This window comes from Phaethon aethereus, assembly GCF_964289735.1.
Source record: "Phaethon aethereus genome assembly, chromosome: 5".
Classification (NCBI taxonomy): domain Eukaryota; kingdom Metazoa; phylum Chordata; class Aves; order Phaethontiformes; family Phaethontidae; genus Phaethon; species Phaethon aethereus.
In genome coordinates this window covers 19,759,821-19,785,535 of record NC_138579.1, presented here as the reverse complement: position 1 = coordinate 19,785,535, position 25,715 = coordinate 19,759,821, and the positions used below count along the sequence as shown (strand labels likewise).

Sequence of the window (25,715 nt, the reverse complement as noted above, 5' to 3'; positions counted from 1 at the left end):
AAAAGCATAACAATCATTTAGTCTTCCTTGCTGGATTTGAGAGCCTGTGAATCCTTTGCTTGACTTATTATCATTCCATATACGGAATGATATGGAATGCAATTCTATATTCCATTCCTCTTGCTTATATTTTTCTAAATATGCCATCCTCATCTAAAGCTATAAGCAGCACAGAAACTTAAAAGCATTCTCCTAAAGTCACATATGCATTTAATTAATTTATGTAATAAAAAATTTGAGGATCCCCTATGTGAGTGCACTGCAGGCAGCAGATAACTTTAGTTCTTTGGTTTAATGACAGGATTATTCCAAGTTGAAGACTGCAGGGATGCGAAGACACTAAATTTCACGTCCTGGACTACTGTAATGAAGACTATTTTAATGAAGACTATTGTAATTTAATGAACATTTTGTAGAGATTTACAAACAAACAACTTGATGGATAATGCATTCAGACACAGTCACTCTGGAGAGTCTGAAGAGGCAGTAAGAATTTTCCCCTTTTGATCTTTGTCACATCTTACTTTCTAACAACATGAATACATACAGACATATTTATATATGTGCACACACATACATAAATACACACACCCACCCCTCCACAGTTGAGCAAGTATTTAGGGATCTCACTTCCCCTGCTATCTTCCGATTCCACTTCCTCTCCCCCCAGTTGTAACTACTGCTGTTCCTCTTCCCCTTCTTTCTAGACATCAGTAGATAAGACTCCAGCAAAATTTAGCTTGAACCTGACCTTGGACCCATTTTTGCACCTTGTTGCATCCATACACACATGTTGAATCTTCCTTTGCTGTGAAGAACAGAAAGACATACTTTGTATGTTCCACAAGCAAGAGTAAGATGGGACACATGGAAAGCAGGTAATTTCTAAGGGCTTGTTGTGAACTGTTAACTGTCTAGGGTTACAGCATAACATGCTCATGTAAGTACCCTGTAACAACTGTAGAAGAAGAAACATGTCAACTCAATCTATCACCTCTGAGGTTACAGAATGAAAGCTCAGAGTGAGGTCAGCACTTGGAGGTGGTCCTTAAACAAGGAAAAAAATTTTAAGGCAATTAAACACTACTATTAGTTATCTGCCCTATGTCTTTGTCAGAGGTAAGTACATCAGTATCAGACCACTGCGCAATAGGGTACAAGACTGCAAATCCACTGGAACTGGATTTGCCCCAAACTGGATTGAAATGGGACAACTAAAGCAGGTATCTTTAACTGCCTTTGTGCAGGTTGCCACATGAAACAGCTGAGCTTATGCTTGCAACCAGGCAGCACAGACCTCGCTGCTTAATAACATGGTGCTATGTTCACAACTGCCAAAGAAATAAAATTTAAATACTCACAGAGTTTTGTCTTTATATAATAAGGTTATCCTTGAACTTGCAAGCAAAAATACAAATCCTAGTAAAGCACAAAATCCCTGTAAGAATAACGTGTATTTAGTTGGGTAATGCCTACAAGTCTCAATCACCTCTTGAAGAGACTCTGAATTCAAACTCTAAACTTGTATAGTCCACTCTTACAAGCAGAAAGAAGAAATTCCAGGGGGAGGAGAGGAGGAGAGGAGGAGAAGAGGAGAATTAACTGTACACTATTGTCTAGAAAGATATTAGACTTTGAATATTAAATTTAAGACTGCTCTGTGACTTCTACCTCATTCTAGAGCACACAGAAGATGATATTCTTGCAACCTGCTACCATGGGAAGAAGTAATATTAAATATTATTAATCTTCCATTCAAACCGGAAACGTAGTAGCAAAAAAAAATGATTCTGAACATGAACAGAAAAACAAAAAAAACAACAGTTTGCTCAGGTAAACCAGTAGCCAGCCACTCAGTAGTTGTGACCATACTAATGAAGTCCGGTCAAGATTAGATCAGACTTGATATAACAGATTTCAATGTTTAAGTATAAAACTTGAAATCAGAAGCAAAAAACCCCACCACATCTAGGCAGAAGACTTTCTTCTTTCTTCCCTCTCTCTTTTTTTTTTTTTTTTTTTTGGAAAATAAGCTGAGCCTACAAAACATTCCAGGGTAGAAAAAATACATATTTTACTATTTTCTAATAAATTATTTTTATATTCAGTTAAAAATACTAATCCTGTCTGCAAGATCAGCACCTTTATGCTTCAGCTGTAATGTATCCTTAAGAGGTCAAATAAAACAGAGCCAGAAGAGTTGAGCTCTGGGAAAAGATCCAATTAAATTACCTGGATTCCTTGGAGATATAAGTAAATGTAGGTACTTAACATTGATCAAGTCCAAGATTGCATTTCATAGAAAGAACATGACAAATTTGATAGATACCCCCATAAGATTTAAAAAACAAAACAAAAATCACAAAGCTTCGTGGAAGTCTACCCATACCAGACATTGTCAAAAAGCCCACACAGATGCTGTATCAGAGAACTGGGCTGATTTTCATCACATATAAGAACTCCCCATGTCCTCATCCCTTCCCACTTTCATCTAAATATTGCCCAGATTTAGGAAGCTTCCTTTTGTCTCTGCTACCAGCTAGTTCTCTTATTTCCTTGACATCTCTATAGAGAATGATTCATGCTTGTCTAATGTTCACTAGAGGACTGTGTTGGTGGAAAACAGTCACTCTCTTCCAAAACTAATGTTAGAAACAATCCTTGACCAGTTGTCAGTGAATGCTATTGAAGCGTCTCATAAATTGTGTTTGCTGACTTTGACACTCCTCTTGCCATAACAAAAAGTACATATGCACACCAAACCCAACCTTAAACACAGGAGACCAAAGCAAACATTTAAACACAGTAAATTCTAACAAATCTACGCCATACAAACTGCCACTTTCTCAACATACTGACCCAGCTTACAGCCTATTTGAGTTTTCTAAACTGAAGTGGCACTGCCACCTTAAGACACAAGGCCAGCATTACAATTTTCACTATACTAGACTAATATAAAAAAAATAAATACATTTTAAATTAACTGCACTTTCTGAATTTTTTAAAAATATAGTCAGGTAAGAAAAACTTAAAAATAAAACTGCACAAGAAATGCACTGCTTTAAGTCATTTTATCATGTTATTACTATTTTTCTCAATTAAGTATCAATTTAGTCAAGGAATTTAGCTGAGGTTGAGCATTTTACCATTCAGTAAAAGGCATCGTGGTGAATCAAGGTTCCCCAATTCTGTCCGCAGCAACTGCAAAACTGAACTACTTTTGTAACTCAACTTTCAGCAATAGTAATAATACTTTTAATATCTAGCCACAGTTATTGTAACATTTACATATTGAAGAACTTTTAAATACACACATCAAAAAAATTCAATTGGATGACAGCACAGTTAGAATATTAATTGAAGTAAAAGTCTTGTCAACGTAGCACAAACTTCGAATAATTTAAAGGAGCCAAGCGATCCTCTTATTCATCTACAAAACTGGTACTCTACCACTGTGTTGATATGCACACCAAAAATGTCTTCAACTTCAGACAAGATGTAAATTAACATTTTAAAAACTATTTCCACATTATTATACTTGAAAAAGCAATCTTACCTTTAGTAGAATATGCTTCAGCAATCATCCGTAGCCTATATGGTGGCACTGCAGCTAGCTGCAAATCATCAACTCCAACTCTGGCATATGTGTTCAGAGCTTCTTTGTAATCACCTTCCACATAGTTTAACTTGGCCATAATTAGGTTAGCTTCTTGTAAGAATTCTGGCTAGAAGGAAGAGGAATAAGAAAGGGGTTTTTTTCCTGAGAAAACGCACCTAACTTTCTAATAATTATTTGGTCTGTTTTCTGTATATACACACTGTAGAAACCCTCAGGATTTTTCTTGTAACAGAGCAACAAACCAACAAAATTCTGTCTTCATGTAACATTTGGGAAACTTGCAGTAGGGGGTGAATCCACAAAGTCTCACTGCCCCAAGCTACTGAAAACCATTACCAGTCATTTTATGTATTCACATATTTATTAACACATCCACCAGAAATACCTCTCAGTCAGGATCCAGCTTTGCCAGGTGACGAAACTATTTAAAGGCAGCCTATCATTACAACGCCACCAATGATTTTTTTTCTAACACCACAAGCACAGTTGAAAATAACATAGCATCAAAACTTAATGATATAGGTTCCACGGCCTATGTATTTAATTCGCACAATTTCAAAGTATCAAGGCAGAAGAAATGTCTTGAAAAAAGGATTCACGGAAGAATGGAGAAAGAAAGGAAGAGAAATTAACATTCCCACAAACACAGGAAACAAAATGTTACAGATGACTGTAAAACAAAGTCCTTTTGATTTCTCACAAGATGGACACAGTACAGAAAAGATAAGCTGATGTAGTAGCTACAATAATAGTTAAGCAAAGAAGGGCCAGAATGGTTAAGAACATCAAAAGATTATAGCAGAAAATAGCTCTCAAGTATTAACCTCACTTTCCACCCCCACAACCATTACTTAAGGAACCTTTCCTGAATACTTAAGAGACTGTTACAGAAATTTGTGGAGTATTTTGCATTTTTCTAACTTTTCTATTTAATGCATCACAAAGAACAATATAGTTATATATGCCAATAAAAACTTCGACAAAACAGGTTGTAAGTACTTCACTTAAGCATCCCAGAAGTCAATGACAGTTTTCTTCTAATGGAAGAAGATTTGAGAAATTTATCTGAACAAAAATCCACGAAGAAACAAAAAGCCATGAAATAGCATAGGGTTGATGATGTCCTGGGAATAGCAATGATAATAAAACACCACACAGCACTTTCCCCATTTTTCCCCATGATCAGCAAAGTATTCCAGTCAATTTCAGCTTTCCTAATTCCTGCTCAGGCTGACTTACATACCTTTAGGTTTCCCCTATCAAGTGCTGCCGTGAGATGTTTCCTGACTTCAGTCAGCTTTGGCCGGGGACCCCGTGGACTACTACTCTGTTTAAGAGCGTTTTCCTTCAAAAATTGTTCTAGTTTGGACTCCCCAAGAAGAAGTTCTGCCATGTCATCTGCAAATAAAAGAAAATGTGAAATACTAGAAAATGTTTTATTTCACTAACATTTTGGTGGAGGCAGCCATTGTCTGAATTTTAAACACAACTAACCACAAGTCATGTGGTGCTTCATTTTACTTCTCAATTTATCTTTTACCTGCCTGATTCATTGCAGAATCAAGTGTGCTGCGTTCTAAGCCATAATGAGTTAGAACATTAACCTTAAGTCAGTATTCTCCCCCTCTGCCTTAGAAAGCAACATGTATTCAGAAAGCTACATACGGCTTTTGAATCGTGACAAGATACACTTCTGATATTCACTTTACCCAAAAAACAGTGTGTTTCACAAAATGCCTATTGTAGTTTCAAATATGAATATCGAGAGATATGGGATTCATTTATGCAACTAGTTTTAAGTTACATGTCCCTCAGGATGTCTTTGATCACCATCCGCAGTAAGATCTGCGGCTGTAAGAACACAGATATCACTCAGATCTTGTTAAGGCTCCAGCCATCCCAAGTCTTCAGTATGAAAGTCCATTTGTCATCACTCTCCCCGTGTCTTCGAAGGCATACCACCACTTCTCAGGCATGAAGGTAGACTGTAGTACCAGGCTGCCCAGCAAAGCTGCAGCTAACCACATTTGTCGAAATTCAAGAAACTGGTCATCTTCTACCTTGCCCTTAACCCAGGACCACTGAACTTATTTTGCTGAAACATATTAAGTAGTTCCCCTAGTAAGAAGAGAGCTGTAAAATCATCACCTCACTATCTGGGACTTGAGAAGACCAGATCATGTCTTGCAAACAATGTCTGAATAACCCAAATTTGAACTAATAATAATAATAAAAAAAGATTTTAAAAAAGAGGAAAGGCAAAAAGCTAAAAATCAGAAAAATGCTCACCCCCTACAACATTTAGCAGTGTCCTTAGAGATTATGGGAAGGAACAGAAAGACCAGGACATGCAGAACTCAGTGTTACTATAGAGGACTGTATAGTATAACAATGAAATCTTAATACCCACTAACTGCCAACAAAGAAAATGCTTTTATTTACCTATTCAATTCTCATATGACAAATGGCACAGTTTGACATGCATCAGTCCATCATACAGTTTGCACATCCCCTAACAAAGAAGTTGATCAGTTTATAAAGTCTGACTGAAATGTTTCCATCTGAAACACCTGACCTACAGTTTAACAAAACAAATAAGAGAAGTTAAACTTAAGTTCTGGCTAATATAAAGGCCCAAAGTTTGTACACAGTATTTTAGATACAACTTTAGCTAATTTTCTTGCACACTGGAAATTTAACATTTCTGAATAGAACTGGAATGAGAAGGTTCTACAGTAAATAAGAATTATTTTGATAACGCACAAGAAGCCCACTGTTAGCTGCAGCAGGAAACAAGTGAGTTAAAGAGGAGTTTAGCACTTGGTCTATCAGGACTAAACACATTTATGACTTAATATGGCTTGCAGAGTCTTTCCTGTGTTTAGAAAACAAAGAGAAAATAAAATTCTCTACTACAGCATGAGTTATACCCATACATTACATCAGAGCAAAGTAGAAAGCAGGGAAAGGGGCAGCAGATGCTCCGAGCATAAGCACCTGGAGGGATCAACACCAGGCTTTAAAATCTCTTGTCCACGGCCTCCATTGCTCTACCACCTCGTAGCAGCAGCAGCCACCAAGTCTGACAGTCATGGTCAACTGCACTCCCCTTGTTGCAATTTTTGTCCACTGCTTCTGATACTTTCACTGTGCATCTCTGAGAATAGGCCACCTCCACACTCAAGGGGGAGTGGGAGATGGCAGAAGTAGGATCCACTCTTAGGATTCCCCTTTCTAAGATTTAACAAATGCAGCTCTCAACTGGTTCTCTTAGGTCATGTGCTTTCTCCCTCATCATTTTGGTGGCCCTCCACAGAGCTAACTCTACTATATCAATGTCTTTCTCATGCTGGGGAGCCCAAAACTAGATACAACATTCCAGATGTGGTCTCACAAGTGACAAACAGTAGGGAATAATAATTTCTCTCAAACTGCTGACTACATTCTTGCTAAATACAGCACAGTGTGCAGTCGGTCTTAATTGCCGCAAGGGTTTGCTGCCAACTCATGCTCCTTTTGTTGTCCACCAGTACCTTCAGATACTTTTCTGCTAAGCTGCTTTTTAACCAGTTGATCCCCAGGCTATACTGTTACAGTTATTCCTTCTCAAGTACAGGGCAATGGCATTTGCCTTTGCTGAACTTCAGGAGTTTTGCTGTTAGTCCATTTCTGCAGCCTGTTGAGATCCCTCTAAACAGCAGCCATATGCTCCCCCCCATCAGTTTTCTATCACCCACAAAACCACTGAGGGTGTATTCTCAATATCTACGTCACCAAGAAAAATATTAAACAGTATTGACTGTAGTATCAACCCCTGAGAGGCCCCACTTCTAATACATCACAGGGTGGACTTTTTTTTTTTTAACCTGTGATCAAACCTCTGAGCCCAGCCAGTTTTCCACTTACCTCCTAGTCCACCTGTCTTTTCTAAGCTACAAGAATACTATGGGTAACTGTGTCCAAAGTCTAGCCAAAGTCAAAGCCAACAATATTCACTGTTTCCCCTTTATCCATACAAGTCAGTCACTTCTCATCAAAAGCTATCTGGTTTGTTAGTCCTTGATAAACCCATGTCAACTGATCCCAGTCACGTCCTTATCCTTCCAACCAGTTTCCAGGGCATGCTTCCTAATCTTCCCAGGGCCTGAGGTTAGGCTGATCAACCTGCAGTCCCTGAATCCTCCTTCTTGACCTTCTTGCAAATGGCCACATTTGTCTTTTTCCAGTCACCGGGAATCACCCTTGGTCATGAGGACCTTTAAAAAAATGAGAGTGTCCTTACAATGACCTTGGCAAGTTCTTTCATCATTCTGACACAACCCACCCGGGTATCAGAGACTTGCATGCGCCCCTTTGACCAACAGAGTCATCCTCTGTCAGGGCATAATGCTTCACTCCATAAGACTTTTCCATCAAATGGAGTAATTTTCCATCAGTATCAACAGATTTTCTGCAAGCACTGATACAGTATACTAAAAAGCACAAATGGTACAGACAGTTGTCACTTGCTGCAATAACGCAAATTTTCCAAGAGAAGCAATATGCTAAAATGTGATTTTTTTATTTTAAAAGATACTCAGCATCTATTTTGTTAGAAGGTTTTTCTCTGCATGTTCTTTCTTTTCCTTCAAACACAAATCTTAGTATAACTGATAAAAATCAACGGCTTGTGTAGCTTCAGTTTCAAGCTGCAAACTAAACACAACATTAAACTGACCAAATCTAAGCCTGGCATTTCAGACCAAATCCCTTTTGTTACAGCCTTATTCCAAATTCCACATTTCATTACTATTGTTTATAATAATACCGTGGCTATGCTAATGTCAGATACTATGACATTACCCTGCTCAAAGATAGCTTTAGCATAGCACTCTGTAGGACTGCACTTTCTGCAACTGTTCTGTCTCTCTGGAAATCAAAGAATGTAAACTGCATGCACAGAAAAGACAGCTGGTTTTGTACACCAGTGCAAGGCACGTTAGTCTTCGGTGTAAGGAGTTTAACATGTGCTGTGTGAAAGGGTCTCAGAGATCAGAGGCCTGTTCCAAACTTACAAAACTGTGCTTCAGAAGATTTTCACAGGATGCAATTATTTGCCTTGCAAAGAATAATTCACTGAGGGGTCCTTTCAGCACAGGCATTTTACTAATAATACTCAGAAGACTCCAGAGAGTATTCCAAGTACACAATTTTTGTTTATGAGCCTCTTTTTAAAAGTGCTTAAAAAAAGAATGGGCCTTGAAAATAATCCTTGAGGTCAGCATAGTAATGTCCTACTTGGGAAAAGAACTGAAGATTAATTTTGTTAATTGTATTTTTAATTTTGCTAATTGTATCTTTAAAGCTAAGTAGCAACTTAAAAACAGGTAAAAATATGTCAAACTGTTTACTCCTAAGTTTTACGGATGTGCAAGTAGATACTTCCTCCCTGATCTCTACTCATCAAAACCAAAGCATTTCATTTAACAAGCAACATTACTCTCTCCTGTTATTCAGTTTAACACTTCACTGACCAAACTTCATTTCCAAAGAAGGTTGAGGAAACACAAATGTCAAACATAGCAAGAAATCCAAATGACACTCTAAAACCAGTACTTTGGTTCAGGAGCTGAAATATCAAAGCTGTATGCAATGAAAAGAGCGAGGTCTACCATTGACATTCTTCAACACTTCAAATAGCAGGACTTTAAACATGCCAAAGAAGAAAGTATCACATAAGCTTGCCTTTAAGTAGGTCTCAAAAATTCTTCTGGCCCACACTCCTGTAGCAAGCATTTCTTTAAGTTAAATACAGTAGATCTATCTTTATGGAGAGACAGGTAAAAAACACAGCTAGACTGTGCACTAGCTGCCAGAGGTGTTTTGTTTATATAAACTGCAAAACTATCATGGATAGATTAGCAGATATCTTGAAGATAACTTTCCTTAGACACTAAGGAAAAAGAAAATAAACCTTGCACTGTTACATGTTAAAATGCATTCCCTGAGGCATGAGCATTCTTAAAATGAAGTGCTGAAACAATCCCTACTACTAAAGGGGAAAATAATCATTCAGCCTATAACCAAAAAACAGCACTGGCACATGCAAAAGCAGCATATAGCCATACTCCCCTCCATACTCCAGCTGCTCAACAGTTGACAGCAAGCAGCACCACAGAAAGAGGAAGACCAGCTCTAGAAGCTCCAATTCTCACCCATTTGTGGGGTCACAGTAGAACAAAACAGGCATAGACACAGATCTAGCACTCTGCAGAAAGTTTGTAAGATTATTCCTCTCTCATACACAGCAGATTTTCTCACACTGGGGAAAGTAAAAGGAGAGAAACAAGAAGCCACCTCTGGAAAATTTAATTTAGCCTCTCTGATCCCCCCCCCCAGGATAAATTTCTTCTCTCTGACAATTACTTGAAAAAATATTATATTACCTCTAAAGACAGGACACAAGCAAGAGCAAAGCCTTAAGTTCATGCTGACATATACTCAGAAACTATCCACACACCTTAAGATGAGAATCAAAGTAGTCTATAGCGCCAAGATATTTTGTTCCTATCATTGATGCAAGTTAGAGAAGCTAACTATGCATACATTAATTAGGGAACAGTCACAGTGCAGCAACATGTATTACACATACTTTCCTTCAGAGAAAATGTGGGAGAGGAGAAAAAAAACAGCCACAACTTACCCACAGATCCGATTAAGCATCAAAACAAAAGCTGTTCTTCTAGGTCACCCGTACACAGCACAACACACACTTTCCCTGCACCATTGCTGTCTATCAAGGAGACACAGCCCCTCTAGGCCTTAAGAGAAACAGCTACCGTCAGACTGGCTTTCATCACAGAAGTGCTGCACTCGCTTAGCTGCTGGTGACTAACGCTGGAAGACAACAGGTCACAGAACACAAACCACAGAAGTTACTGCAAAGTAGGATTTTCTTATTTACTGAGTCACTCATCTGCTAAGTCAAGTCAGGGCCAGGCATTGGCAACAAATTTTTAAATCAAATTATGACTGAGTGCTTTATTAACAAAGTATTGGCTCGAGGCATGTCAACCATTCTGTGCCAGTAAGATTGAGCCTTATGTTATAAGCACCAATGGTGTGGACATTTCTGAAAGAAACTATTTATGAAACCATAGCTCTAGCAGAGTTTTTAATCAGTTTTAGCTATCCTTAAGACGTCATGAAATAATGTAAGTAATGTTTGAAAAGAAATTGCTTTTCTTTTTCTTCCAGCACAGTATGAATGATGTAGATTATAAAGCGTCTCACAGAAGAGAATAAAGACAGAATTAAACTGTGTAAAGTTTTTAGATGCCTTGAAGCCTACTGTTCTTTCAGCCAGTCTGAACAGATGTTTCAGAAGGAAAAAAACCCCACCTGTTAGTAAACAGTTTCAATACCATGAAAACCAGTCTCCCACTTTTAGAAAACTGAAATAGTTATAGATCAATATAAAATTCTTGATCAAAGGAAAGACTCCCTCTTATTCATCCATTCCTCCGCTGAAGAGTTCAACAATTGCTTAGTAGAATTAGGGGATCTTTTATGAATTACATCACAATTGCATTGCAGAACCATTTACTAAGTGGAGAAGCACAGCCCAGCTTGCCCCATCTGTTTTTGCAGCATCACTGAAATAATCCATCTGCCTAATAGGATGTCCTCTGCCTACAATCAAAGACAGATCTGAGCACCTTGGAACTGCAAGATAAACTGAAGGATGCTTGAAGAACCTTGTGTAGACATGCCTGTCCCTCTTTGAAATATGGATCAACCCTAACCATCTTCAAAATGAGAATAAAGGCTGCCATAAATATGAGGTGGGGGAAAAACACACATGATGATGTGTCTTTGTAAAATAGTGTCTAAAAATAACATAATGACAGCTGCTTTGCTACTTGATTTTTAACATCTGCTTTTTGAAGCAAAATTGTTACCACACCATCGGGATCTGAAGCAGTTAATCTTCATTTATCCTGGGTCAGGAATTATTAAGAATACTTATTATTAGCTTAAAACCATGGTCCATCTTGAATCATCCACTGAATCACATGCTAAAATACAAAACATCCAGTTTTCTGACAAATGCTACCACAACCTCCAGGCATTTGTTGAAGAACCCAGGGGTTGTTAGCAGGCTAGGTGAGAAGAATATCTAGCTCTAAATTCCTTTCTAAAAGTACGTTTAAGGCGAAGGGGAGAGAAAGGAAAGAATGGCAACACTGCACACAGTTCAGAAAAAAAACCAAAAACCCTCCCACCTGAATACAGATTAGGAGCTCTGTCTCTTGCCTGCAGAATCCCTCTTCAAGAGGTGACTTTAAAAGTCTATTCAACTGATCAACACCAAGATACATCCATAGTAAACAATTAAGTGTTCTCAACAGAACTAATGAACCTGCTACCTGTTGTTCTGTGGGGTACCAAATAGCTGCTTTGTTAAAGTATTACCTTTCCTGTGGTGGTTCAACAGTCTTGGATAAAAGCCACAGCAAAACACGGAAGGTTATCTAGGCCACAGCTACTGTCTATGTGGTTTTTCAAGTGTTCCTAATATTAATGCAGAAAACTTAATATTTTTTAAAAGAGCCTGATAATTATTTACTTCAGTTGTGTTTTTAACAAGGAAATACTTGAAAGGTACAATGCAAACACGCCTCTCACAGGTAACATAGTTGCCATCACCTCTGTGGTACAACTATCAACAGCCCTGCTCCTGGCGTCAAGGCTCCATGCACGAGATGTTCCTCTGCAATCAAACATCCGTGTCATACTGCTGTGGTACGCTGGCGAGACTACACATGATCCTGTGCTAACAAAGACAGTTACACATTATGGAGCCTCAACAGCCCAACATCTAAAGTGAGAAAGAGTGTGGTTTCCTCCTCATATGCCAAATGGCATAGATTAAAAGAAGTTTTTTAGTATTTTGTTTCACTCTCTTCTGTATTACACAGCTACAAGAAAATTGTGCAGAATTAGGATAAAATCTCCTACCACAAAGATTTAAGCAAAGAGGCTCAACATCAGACTCAAGCCCTGAGGATCTGAATTTGAATAGGAAGTATTTCAGAATAAGAAATACAGAGCAAACTAGCTACAAAATTTGAGATGACTGGCCAAACAAACTTTAATCTTTCCTTGTAAGCAATCAGATAACAAATCTAGAAGCACATTGTATCATTTCACCCACTCTCCACCAAAATCTTCAGTATTTCAGGTAACATATTTCAGACTCTCGAAAAGCAGAATTGTCCAAATGCATTGGAGTCAAAAGATCATGGTTCTCATTATTTCCAAATCAAGTTACTGTGTTATCTTCAAGGTGATCAGTTGGGTGAGATCAATTAGATGAAGCATGGACCTGTAAGAACAAAGACGCTGCTGCTTCGCTTGCCCTGTACTGGATTCCAGAGACAGAAATAAATAAAAAACTCAAGTCTTAACTCAGGACTAAAAATAAAAAAAATTTAAAAAGCAGGGGAGGAAAGGGTCAAGGGGTGAAGAGGACAAGTACGAGATTTCCAGTATCCCAATGGGACCATAAGTTTATGTGCAGGATTCCAGCAAGTCGAGACTTGCCTTGTAATATCTGTTCTGGTGCTTCAAATCTTCCCAGAGGGAAACTAGCTTGGGAGTGAGAAAGGAAATTCCTCCTACTCGATCCCTAAAACTCTTATTCTTTCTAAAGGTAAAACTAAAGGCTCAGAGTACCTGAAGGGATGCATGTTGCAGTATTTTCAGAGGATTTTTCTTAAGGCTTCCTAAAACATATTGGATTATAGTTACGCCCAAATCTCAAAAAACAAACTGAGGAATTTTTATCCAGGAGTGGAATGCAGCAAGAAAGTCCCCAAAGGGGTCAATTCCTCCATTATAGTACCCAGACAAAGATTTCAGAGTAAAGTTTCTATAAAAGCAGCTGAAGAGGAGATAAATCTTATACCACCCCACAGAACATTTATTAAGAAAGCCATTGTGAAATGGCTTTTTCTTCCAGAGGAAGATCTGGAAATCCTAGATCCAGAGCTGATTTCATATTCATCTGGCAGAAACAGCATGAAACACAGGTTTTCTAACTGGAAACAAGTTGACCATACACTTAAAACAAAGACATTTGCTTTCTTCACGATGCATGTGACAATCACTAAGACCATTGGCTGTACCTGAAGAGTAATATTAGCAGACGTCTCCAAGTACTCATTCAAGTAACTCTGAACAGAAGTTACTTAAATTAAAATGAATGCTAAAACTATTCTTAGATTTATACAAGATTTACATTAAAGAAAATAAAAACAATATATGGATATACAGATGTCACTTATGAGTCCGTCACTGACTACTAAATAGCAAGAATTCACAGCACCACAGAATGGTTGAGGTTGGAAGGGACATCTGGAGATCATCTAAGTCCAAACACCCCTGCTCCAAGCAAGGTCAACTAAAACAGGTTGCCCAGGATCTTGTTCAGTCAGGTCTCTGAGGACAGTAGAAGAATAGTTAGAGAACATGTGCAGACCAACAGGCACCACCAGCAGAAAGGCTGCAGACTGATGCAGACGATACACATGTAAAACCAGAGGCAGAAAACACAGAGTCAGCTGTTCAAATAAACTTAATTCTACTTATTAACACCTTTAATTATACACGGTCATTCACTCTTCTGCCTCTTAAGCACACAGAGGGCATGGCACCCTTTTACTGTGCAGCTATGCAGTATCTAGGCAGCTTTCCTGCTTAACAGCCAAAACTCGCTTTGAAGTACAATATTATAGGCTTCCCAGTCTATTTATGCACATGCAAATTTACTTCCAAAGTACCACAATTACAGAAATTTATTTTATGAGGGGACATATTAGTGGAACAGAAAACTGCAGCAATTGTTTTAAATTATATTATTTTATACCTTTTTTTTTTAATATTCATGCTCACAAATTTTGTGAAATGTTAAGACCATCAGAGCAGTAAATAATCAAGCCAGGACAGCCACAATGTATCATCTAGATTATTGATAAGTTGGTGTTTGAATTAAACTTGGCCCATTCCATCAAATGCAATGTAAAACCAAGAAATAAAAACGAGGGTCATACCCAAGACTGGGAAGCACAAAGTGTGGGAAACAGGATCACCATCATCTTTGGGTGTTTAACTGGGAACAGTTCTAGTAACCACACTGAGGGAGAATTATCAAAATCCAGCTTCTTTCCATTTATGTTTTGTTTAGGTTACAAAGAAGATCAAAGACTGAACAGGAAAAACACATGCTGTGATAGCTAGGAATTCTTTTCAGTCTTGCTTCTTCTTTGTTTCTCAAAGGACGAATGAGTTTTCCTGTCACTACTTACAACGAAAAAGATTAGAGACTATTTAGATGGAAGGCAAAATCAAATAATGTCATGGGGACAGTGGTTCTTGTCCATGCTCTACCAAACAGCTACATTGCAGTACAGTGCAAATTTGACAGATGATTACAATGGAATCCAACTTTTGTTATCCCAATAAGGTAAAGAAAATGGTGACAAAAAAAGAAGAAACAGAAGACTGCAGAGATCCTGACTCTGCCCAACTTATAGATCAGGAACACTTCCTTACTCCTAAACCTCACCATCTAGAGATTTTGGTTCACGCTTCACTCCCTGAACTTCTCTCTACATTAATCACTAATTAGTTGTCAGGTCAGAAGAGGGACATTTTTCATGTATGGAATAACCCAGAGCTCAGATGAAAGCACACAGATGAGCCTCTGTTCCCCAGAAGAGGAGATCTTGCAGTTCTCTACCATTTCCAAAAGCCAGTCACTCACAAAAAACAGCCTCTTCTCATCCTCTTCCTCCCCACCTAGCTCCACCTGGGAAACCTCAAGTAAATTCTAGAAAGGCAGCAGCCTATGCCTGTCACTCTCAGAGACGATCGTCTCAGGTACACAGCCACCAGTTTTAAGACAGAAAGCACCTTTTAGCAACTTTGTTGTTGGGTTTTTTTTTAATTCTATCAGATGTTCTAAAAGCAGCAGGTCCCCTACTTCTGCCTTTCCTTAAACCTGGCTCTAAAGCAGTCCCATTAGAGCCTTGATTAACGTACAGCATTTTCTCCCCATTAAGAGACTGTAATTAAACGGTAAAAAGAAAAACAGAAGTGTGGCTGGAAGCTGAGCCCAGACAAACCTGAATTTGAAATAAGGCACACTTGAAAAATAAGCAACAACTTGTTCTCATAATAAACTGCAGAAAAAATAGGGGAGGGCCTGGAAGCTGTTGGTGTTTTCGTATCTTGGTTGCCTTTGCAAAAGTTTTATGGAGATAAAACAAGCTACTGGGCTCATGTGAGCTGCATTCAGGATTTGTCCAGAGTCAAAAGGGATTTCCCACCCACTTTTTGTGAAAGGAGCACAGTTTACACCTCCTTCTGGGAAGTGGATGGGTAAAAGGTTTTTCTGTGAAACCTGGCAACACCCCCCACATCAGGATTCTGCCTAACTACAGTATAGGTGAGAGTTCCCCAAGCAGCTGGCTGCACCAAGGCTCCAGCACCTAATAAGATCAAGGGAAGCTCTAATTCGTATAGCCAAGGAAGTAACCAAAACAGAATAATACACAATTTCAGATTAAACACAAACAGGGAACTTAACAGTGGAAGAACAGCATTTGCCAAGTCCTGTAACACGTAAGTCTCCTTTTATTTCCTCCTTTCTTTCAGTGCAGCTTAAGCATTCAGGATCTACTTCCATTATCAAAGAAACAACTCCTAAGTATCTGCTAGGGTTAGATCCTGATCCTCTCCTCTTTTCCAGACAATGCAAGCACATATTTCAAAGTCCTTCCTTTGCTTTATCGCCCTTTACATGTTACACATCAGAAAGATCAGCTGTAGAACAGCAGTATCAAAACTCAAGTTGTTGATTAATCATTGTTAATATGCCATCTCTCAGGATTCTAATATAGGTGACAAACTTAGTAAGAGTGCTTGAAGCAAGCAGTTTTCTTCCTACTACAATATTACAGATTTTACAGATTTCTTATGTGACAGTTCCACAGGCAGTGATCAAGATAATAATAAAGATAGAATGAATGATTTGATGAAATACTGATTCTGGCCCTAAGATTTATGGCTCTATCTCCAGAGGCTGGTCTATTCTGTGAACTGAATGAAGCAAGATCCTGTTGGAAAAAAAACAGTATAAACACTATAAAGCTGTAGCAATATCTGTAAAAAGGAGATTTAAAATTACTTTACAACTACCTTAAAAAAACCCACCATCTTTCACGCATTCCCTTCTCTTGAAAATAATATGAGATTTTAAGAAAGGATTTCTGTTTAGGCATACACATTTTGAGTGGAATCGTACCACACACAGATCTTCAGTGGGGTGGGAACTTGTAGAAACTCATGGAACATCTCCTGAAGCAACAGAACAACTGATAACATCTCTGATTGCAGCAGCTTACACTAATAACTGCCACTATGCATTCTGTCACACATTTGCTGACACCAGAGAAATGCCCAGATTCAGCACTCTCCCTCCAGAGCCTGGAGGAGAGATCAAATGCTCTCCAATGATTAAAGGTCTCACTACCAATAAACTTAGCACTATTAGCCAGACATCCTCACGCCCTCCAATTTATCTCAACATCCTGCCACTTTGCTTTTTACAAAGTTATCATCTCCAATCATTCCTTATTAGATCACCAATTAAATTCTGTTCAGTGCAGAGAAAACTGCAGGGAATGTAACCATCGAATTCTAAAATCAAATTATTTACAAGACAGATTTGCGGGGAGAGGGAATGGCCCAGATTTGGCAGGGGAGGAGAATGGCTAACATTTGGCATGTTGAAGGACCTTCTGCCCCCTTCTTTACTACCATGCAGATCAACTTCAAACAAAAGTGGTACCAATGATCCTGAGTTTATGCTAATGAACTTACTTCCCTATAGGAAAGTTAATGCTAACCTTTAAACCTTGAAGTTCAGTTAAAGAAACCTAGAGCAGATATAATTCAGACATACACCAGTGTATATACACTACCAAGTCAGGCTACCATTTCTTCTTATAACTTAAACAAAGCAAGAGGGTGCAACCAATGCAACATAAATATGCAAGACATCTAATTTCTAAAATAATGACATTCATAATATATGGAAGTATCCTTATAAATGTAAGTAGCTATAAGCTCCAAGTACCCAGAAGTACTTGGTTGTTTCCACTCAGACCAATTACATGCTTCCTCACAGTGGGAGAAGAAAGTTCCCCTTGCCTTTGCCCTTCACTGGCTACTGCCACTGTTCATTTTCCACCAGCTGTTACACTACTCTTCAGACCCCTGTGGGAGGTAAATCAGCTCACTAAGTCAGCAGAAACCAACCCCAAAAAGAGGAGCATAGAGTTTTCCACTGGCCCAGCACAGTAAGTCCTGCCTCTGATGTTCATCAACACAAGGGAACACATAACCGGGAGAAACTGCACAGAGGAGCACCTTGAACAAAGGTAGAAAGAAAGAGCTCTTCCACGCAACAGCAGCAAGGTGTTAGACCAGCTTGGTTACTTGTGAAATCATACTGACCACGCCAGCATTTTCTCTTCCAGATGATAAGTCAGATAGAATACAAGCAGCAGATCTACATCATCACTTACACTGTTGTAACACCCTTGGCTATCTGAAGAAACAAAGCTGTCGGTCAAAAATAAGACAACACATCTTAGTACTGTAACCATCTTTGGTCTTCATTCAGAAAAATGTGTGTTCTTAGTACACATGTCCTGTAAATACAACAGTGAACGCAACAGATAACAAATTAAGAGAGCGCTTCATTTCCACTTTTGTGGAAATGCAAAAAGGCATGTCACATCACGGTCTGCAAGATTTTCTGGAAGAGATGTAGATCTTTTTGGAAAGCTTTGCATATATAAATTGCTTTACAAGGTGTATGTATAAAAAACAAACAAATTTGATAAACACTTAAGCAGGGCATGAGTCCTAAGAGGTTTAGAAATCCCTGGTTTACTCTGAGGATAAGCTTTAACCATACATCTGAGGTCTTGAATTTCACAAGGGAGCAAAACAAATGAAAACTGATATGAGGTTTCTATTTTTACATCCTATTTATATCCAGATATAGAAGCAGCATAGAAAGTGGCAAATAAAAAATAGAGAGCAGCATACAGTTTTCCGCTGGCCTCCTGATACTTTGGTTTTGCTACTCTGCTCCTAACTCCTCTCTGCTCCCTTATTCTGCAAGGATAAATGTGAGGAAAGATCTAACAAGAAACTATAGAAACAAGGTGTTGAGAGGAAAGGCAGTCAGAGAAAAGATAGCACACAAAACAAAACAACAACAAAGAGAAATGGGACAGTAATGATAGTAAGAAATTCAATTGGTAAGAAAGCAGTGTGTTAAAAGACTGGTGTATTTCCATCAGCAAACTTGATACCTGTAGGTAATGTTCTATTTTCATGGCAATGTCACAATGCTCTTGGTAGCGTATAGATCCGCGAACTTCCAGCACATGCATGCTCTCCCCCCTACAGTAATGCAATATTTCACACTGGCTAAGGTTTCTACAGAACTACATCATTCTACCTCACGTGAATTATAAAAATTCGCCTCCTCAGTGCTTTTTCAGATAGAGCCATACATCTCACTGAACTTGAGCAAGGTCACGTTCCAATTGCAGCAACAATGAATGGCAGGAAATACCCGGGGAAATTCATGAATCCTTTATTTTATTCATTCAGCTTACCACTGAACTGACCTAAGGTTTCCTCACTGTGTTTCCGAAGGAAGGAAAGAAAACATTAGAGGACTGATGTCCTGTGAACGTTTTGAGCAGACACAACCTTCATACTGAGATCCATTGTAGCCGCTTCCTTCGAGATGCTACTGTTTCATTAAAAATTCATGACAGACTTGCAATCAGCTTTGCAATGTGATTGCTAGCTTCCAAAATTATCAAACACCAGAAAATTCCAGGTCCCCTGAGAATCCCAGTTCCCAAATCTATGAATGACACAATACTCTCATTAAAATTTTTTCAGAGACGTTTCAAAACACAATCCTCATAAACCTGAACACTTCAATAAAATACACGAGTCATCTGTAAGACCAATATGTTATGATAAACTTACTGAAAAAGAATCATTGCTGGTATTTCATTATTTGAGAAGAGCAACTTTACCGATCCCTTAAAAACTAAAAGCTTTTAATTAAAAAAAAAAATCTATGGGGATTTCAAATATATGTGATCATTACCATCAAAGCATTATGGTCATCACTAGCTAATGTGGGGACTGCTACACTAAACCATGATCTTAAGAGAAAAATCTCCCTCTTATAACATGTTGCATTTCATTCACACAACTGTGTTTTTGATGCCAACCAAGTTTTCCAGGACAAAGTTGCACATGGTTCTCCTACAGATTAAGAACTTTAATAAATAAAGCAGCCCATTCAGAGTGGCTTAAAATAGAAAAGAATCCTATAACCAATGCTTCCCAATTCTGGGCGCACTTTAAAATACATTCTCATTAATTTCAGATATTCAGCATGTACTATTTTACCTCTTCCAATAATGTGTGAACAAGGAATTTTGTACTTGGAGATTTTGCTAACTCTCATGACCATGCTTCACTACCACGCTGTTCATTTGCAATGTTAGACAAAATTCAACAATGGAATCAAAATGTCTTCAGAGCATTTTCTTAGAAAAAAACTTTTTCAGTTAGTTAAATGAGTTGGGAACACTCACAAAGTTTCATTAGTGAAAACTGCTTTAAGATTTTATTTCTAACAACTTTGTGTTTGTCTCAGTTCCATGTCAGAAGTGATAGTCAGGATGTGAACACTTGAGGATGGCACCCTCCTTGCAACCAGACAGCCTACAGACTAGCCAAGGACCACATCATCATGAAACTCGGAGTAGCACAATGATTTCTCTGCCAGCTGCTACAGTTTTTGTAAATCCTGCTGTATTGGGTGTTAACAGCAAGGTGCTGGCAGTGGGGGCCTCCAGGGGTGGCCCCTGTGGGAGAGGCCGGGGGCTGCCCTGTCCCAGGCCCAGCTGGCTCCAACAGACCCACAACCAAGACACAGCTGTGTCCCTCAGCAAAGCTGGTGGCACCTCTGGGAAAGCCTATGTAAGAAAGGGCAGAAAATGCCAGAGAGAGGAGGAGGGAACAAAAGGAGTGAGAAACAGCAGAGGGAACAAGGTCAGAGGATGAGGGGGAGGACGTGCTCCAGGTGCCTGAGCAGATAGCCACCGTGGCAGCCGGGGAAGGACCCAAGCTGGAGCAGGTGGATATGCCCTGAAGGAACTGCAGCACATGGAGAGCCTGTGCCAGAGCAGGTTTTTTTTCCTGAAGGACTGCACCCAGCGGGGAGCCTATGCCAGAGCAGAGGAACAACCCAAGAAGGAAGGAGCAGCAGAAACCACCTCACACTGACTATAACCCCTTGGCCCCCCACGCCACGTAGAGAGGGGCACAGGAGCCTGGGAACAGCTGGAGGAAAAGTGTTGCTTCCATGTCTGTCTGTTTCTTACTATCTGAATATATTTTAACTGGCAACAAGTTAAATTAATTTTCCGCAAGTCGAGCCTGTTTTGCCCACAATAGCAATTAGTAAGTGATCTCCCTGTCTTTATCTCAAGCTACCAGTCTTCTCACCCTATTTTCTGCCCCACTAAGGAAGGGGAGAGACTGAACAGCTGGGTGGGCATTTGCTGTTAGCCAAGGCTAACCCATCACACCTGCACGTAACAGCTTTGACCCAACCTTTTATGGGAGTTCTGATGAAGCAAGAGCTCAAATGGAGATTTGTGTTACATAGCATAAATCTTATCACTGCTGCTGGGTCCTGAAGAAAAGAAACATAATACAAATTGGATAAGTGCCTAACAATTCTGAGTTAGGTTAAATACCCTTCTTTGTGAAAAACAATGCAAGTCACAGGCTTGACACAGAGCACACATTTTCCATGATCCAAATTGTGACTATTTTTTATAGAATAGCAAAGGCAGTGACCAATCCATTAACAGTTCTCTTCCCTCTTTTTTTAAAGCACAGAAAGCTCACAAAGCCTTTCAAATACAATCCATCAGATACAGAAATTGGTTCTAGTAAGTGCTATTTTTGTGCATCCAAAATCCTACATAAACTATCATTTATATTTGATCTACTGTTAGGTTTTGTACAGACTCCTAACTCTATGATGGAGTAGATAGGATCCAACAGCAGAACAAAACAGAATAAACAATATGATAATCAAGTCCACTCAAAATACTGTACCTCTCAAGTGCTGTGCTTCTCCAGAAGTATATACTATTGCCTTATGCATCCACACAGACCTTCATCCTGGGAGCTGTCATAGCTATTTCTTCCTTCATCTATTTTGGGTTGTAAGCTTCAGGGCATGGGAACTTGATAATAGGAAATACTATATCAATGCCAGAGAGCCCAAATAATAATCTGGCCTATTAAAATTTCTGTCAAGTTCTCAAATTCCCATTTCCAAACTGGAGGGCTAATTAAGTCCTGGTAAAGTAACAGTCTATTATTTTGCAATAGTGCCAGATTGAAGAGATTAAAAGAGGGCTTCCCCAAAGGATCCCTTCCCAATCTGTGTTCCAAGAGCAATAAACCCTATTCCTAGCAATGCTGATTGATATCCTCATTTAGAATGCTCCAGCATTCAAGAGTCAGAGCCAATTCCCTACACACCAGTATATGGACAGAATGAAGATCCTCTCGCTCCTTTTTTCTTCTCTCACACTTTTAAATCATTCCTGTGACATACTGTTCCACATTCAGCCAAAAACCAGATCTTTTGTTATCCATTCCCTAGCTGATTTGTAAAACTGAAAGGAAGCACTAAAGTTCTAAGCACTTTTTCTTAAATTAATCACTTCAGATTAACTAACAACAGGGATACGCACCGGAGCACCTTTCAGTTCATATCTGTCTTTATGCCTCACCTTCATAGTCTCACTAGCTCATAACCTTGGCCTGCAACCTGCTAGGTACACCAGGACCTAAAATGCAAACTTACAGTTTTAGACACTCTCAACAGCAGGAGCATGTATTTCATTAAATAAATTACTCTCTTCCTGTCTAACTCCACTACAAAAGGAGAGTCCCTTAGGATCACTTAGCTTACTGACTGTTGATGTTCTCAGTTAGCTAGAACTTGTAAGCCGTGGACATTGATTTAATTATTCCTGTGTTGTCAGAAAGAGACAAAAAACTACATATCATACTTTCCCATGTTTTAAAGATCAGGAAATGCTCCAATAATATCTATTTTGACTGGTACGGAGTCTAGAAGATACCATAATAGGAAAACCACTGAAGTCTAAAGTTATGTAGACTGCATAATCTTCTCTGATATGCTTGAGTTAGGTAAAAAGTACTCAGGTCAGAGAAATTTAAGTCAAACTGCCAATGACATCTTCTGCCTAGCTCTCCCTACCTGTCTGAAATACCTTAAGATGCATCTTAAAACTATGAAGATTATTCTTCTCAGCCAGCCAAAAAACGTTTGCCTTTGCATGAACTGATCTCTGACTAGTCCATAGTCTATAACTTAATGAAGCATGTCCTTAAACTAAACATAATACCTTTTACCTTTTCACTTGTGTTTATTTTTAGTCAGTGTAACACCAGTGTGTTTCAGGATCATCACCCAGTTGTTTTTAATGCATGTAATGCTATCTGCTACCCATCCAACTAGTCTTAAATTCTCTCTCTTCTCTTTACTTTGATTCAGGCTTCTCCTCTTCTATTTGTGTTTCTGTAGACCTGAATCAGGCAGGTTTTTTTCTCTGCCTAAACGCACAAAGCTATCGCTGCCTTCGCAACACAGTCCCAGTGACACCAACCTTATGCCTCATCCTCTTCTCTATGTTAACTTATTCACCTCTGAATTCACCTCAAGTTCTGTCTACGCAGACTTTGATTTGTCTCTAAAAATACCTCCAGGTCCGCCTCAAGCAGATAAGTGATCCCAGAAAGGTAGACGCTATCCCCATGTCTTTTCTCACACACAGAATGAAGCCAGCCCAGGAATCCATACCAAAGAGAACTTCCCTACATCTCCATTGTTCATTAGGCACCTCCATACCTCAGAATGAAGCACTGCTTTTCACATCCTTTAGCTAAACATTTAAAAGTTTGTGATATAAGGAATATGAGACCGAGCAAACCGTTCATATTTTTTATAAGAAAATAAATAAAGCTGCACTATGTTACTAAGGTATGTTTGAGAAAAAGGAGAGAAGCCTTCGTACGACACACTGTGCACAGACACTCCGGCTGCACACTGAAGCCAGAAGGATACTTGGGGCTTTATGCACACTGTCAGCATGTGTGCCCGCAACACTGCAACACCCACGACAAACCATCCGACTGCTCAGCAGTTCAGGACGCAGATCCACCGGGCCCCGCCGCCGGCCAGACGAAGCGCGGCCTCCCGCGGGCTTCAGAGGGGTGCTCCAGCGCGGACGAGAGCACCCCCTCACCGCCCGGGGCCGGCTCCCGAGGCGCCCGCACGCCGGGGTCAGGCCCTCAGCGGCAACCGCCTCCCCGCCGCCCTCCTCGGCGCTCCTGCTCGGCGAGGCCGCGCCGGCCGGGCCACCCCAGCCCGCTCCCCGCCCCTCCAGCTACCCCACGCCCCGCCGCCTCCCCGCGCACCGCGGGGCGGCCCGCAGGCCCCTCACGCCGGCCCGCCCGGCTGCACCTGCCGGGCCTGGCGTCCCGGAGCCCCACCGGCCGCCCCCCGCGGTCCCTCCGCCGCGGCCTGCCGCCTCCCGCCCTGCGCCTGCCCGGCCCCGCACCGTTAGCGATGAGCTTGGCCGAGAGCTGCTTGACGAGCTCGGGGATCCGCTCCCACTGGCACTCCGAGCGGCACCGCTCGATCTCCGTCTCCAGCCGCGAGCCCGCCTTCTTGGTGGCCATGGCCAGGCTGGGCCGATGGGCCCCGGCGGGGAAGGGGCCGGGGCGCCGGGGAAAGGACGGCGGCGGCACCGGGCGCCTGGGCGGCGGTGACTGCAGCGGCGGAACTCGAGAGCTGCGGCCCGCGCCGCGCGGGTGGCCGAGCGGCGGGAGCGGCGCCACCTGCCGGGCAGCGGCGGGGCAGCGCGGCGGGGCGGGGCCAGGCGGCGGGGGCGGCCCGGAGCCCGCCCGGGGCGTGCGGCCGCGGGGCGGCCCTGCCCGCCCGCCGGGGCCGGGCGCTGCCCTGGCCGCCCTGAGCCCAGAGGAGACGAGGGAGGGAGGAACGGAGGAGGGGACGAAGGCTGTCTGGCGAGACAGCCGCACTGCTACTCGTAGCAGGGCCGGTACAGCCAGGACCTGTGGCGAGCGGCAGGAACCGCTCCTTTAAAACGGGTTACTCTATTACACATGGGGAGGGGGGAAAAAAAAAAAAAGAAAAAAGAAAAACTCATCTAATCTCATTCTTCCACAGGCTAATGATGAACACGCACCATGGCCCTGCTTGCTATATTTTTCCACTTACACAACCTCTTCCCCGCCTTGGAACCGCTCATCCACACTCGCTCTAGGGTTTTTAATCCATTTAGAGGCGTTTTCTTTTTGTCTTCTCCATCCACACACCTCACACCACACTTTTTCTGCGGCCTCATTTAGCTGATGCACTCTCTCACACCTTCTCCCAGAGAAAGGTGGACCTGAGCCTGGCCCACCAGCTCAGCACTCACCTGCTCCCTAGTTACACAGCAGAGGGTGCAACAAAGATCTGCACTGTACGTAGATTATGCCCTATGTTTCAAGAAAACAAATGCATTTCCAACATTAGGATGGAATAAAGACACTAGCTGAAATGATTTCAATAAATATCACGTATCTTTGGCAATGCTACATCACACACGTGACACACCAGTTCAAACGCCTCAAAAATGCCATGACTGATTTTTCACCAAAAAATGTAGCAGAGACCAAGACGGCTTTAAAGATAAATCTCACAAGTTGCTATTTACTTTTCCCAAAATAAGGATACAGCCCATTGACGGAAAGAATAGGTTTCGCAGAGATGCAGTGTAATCTGCTACATTAAGACACAGTATGAATTTAAAAAATTTAAGTGTCT

The 25,715-nt window shown here is 40.6% G+C and overlaps 1 protein-coding gene across 3 annotated transcripts in view; it reads right to left on the bottom strand.

The window, feature by feature from the left end:
• The window catches only part of TTC7B (tetratricopeptide repeat domain 7B), a gene marked incomplete at both ends in the record, with an annotated part of 151,145 nt that extends 126,395 nt beyond the window's left edge, over nucleotides 1-24,750 (bottom strand). For 2 of the 3 annotated variants that reach the window (XM_082000320.1, XM_082000321.1), the window contains 3 exons: nucleotides 3,557-3,725; nucleotides 4,863-5,017; nucleotides 24,445-24,750. In XM_082000320.1, the coding sequence (XP_081856446.1) occupies nucleotides 3,557-3,725; nucleotides 4,863-5,017; nucleotides 24,445-24,565 (445 nt within the window). Of the gene's footprint in view, nucleotides 1-3,556; nucleotides 3,726-4,862; nucleotides 5,018-24,444 lie in introns of those variants that run through there. The other variant, XM_082000322.1, reaches the window with a different exon arrangement.
• Nucleotides 24,751-25,715: the final 965 nt, after the last annotated feature.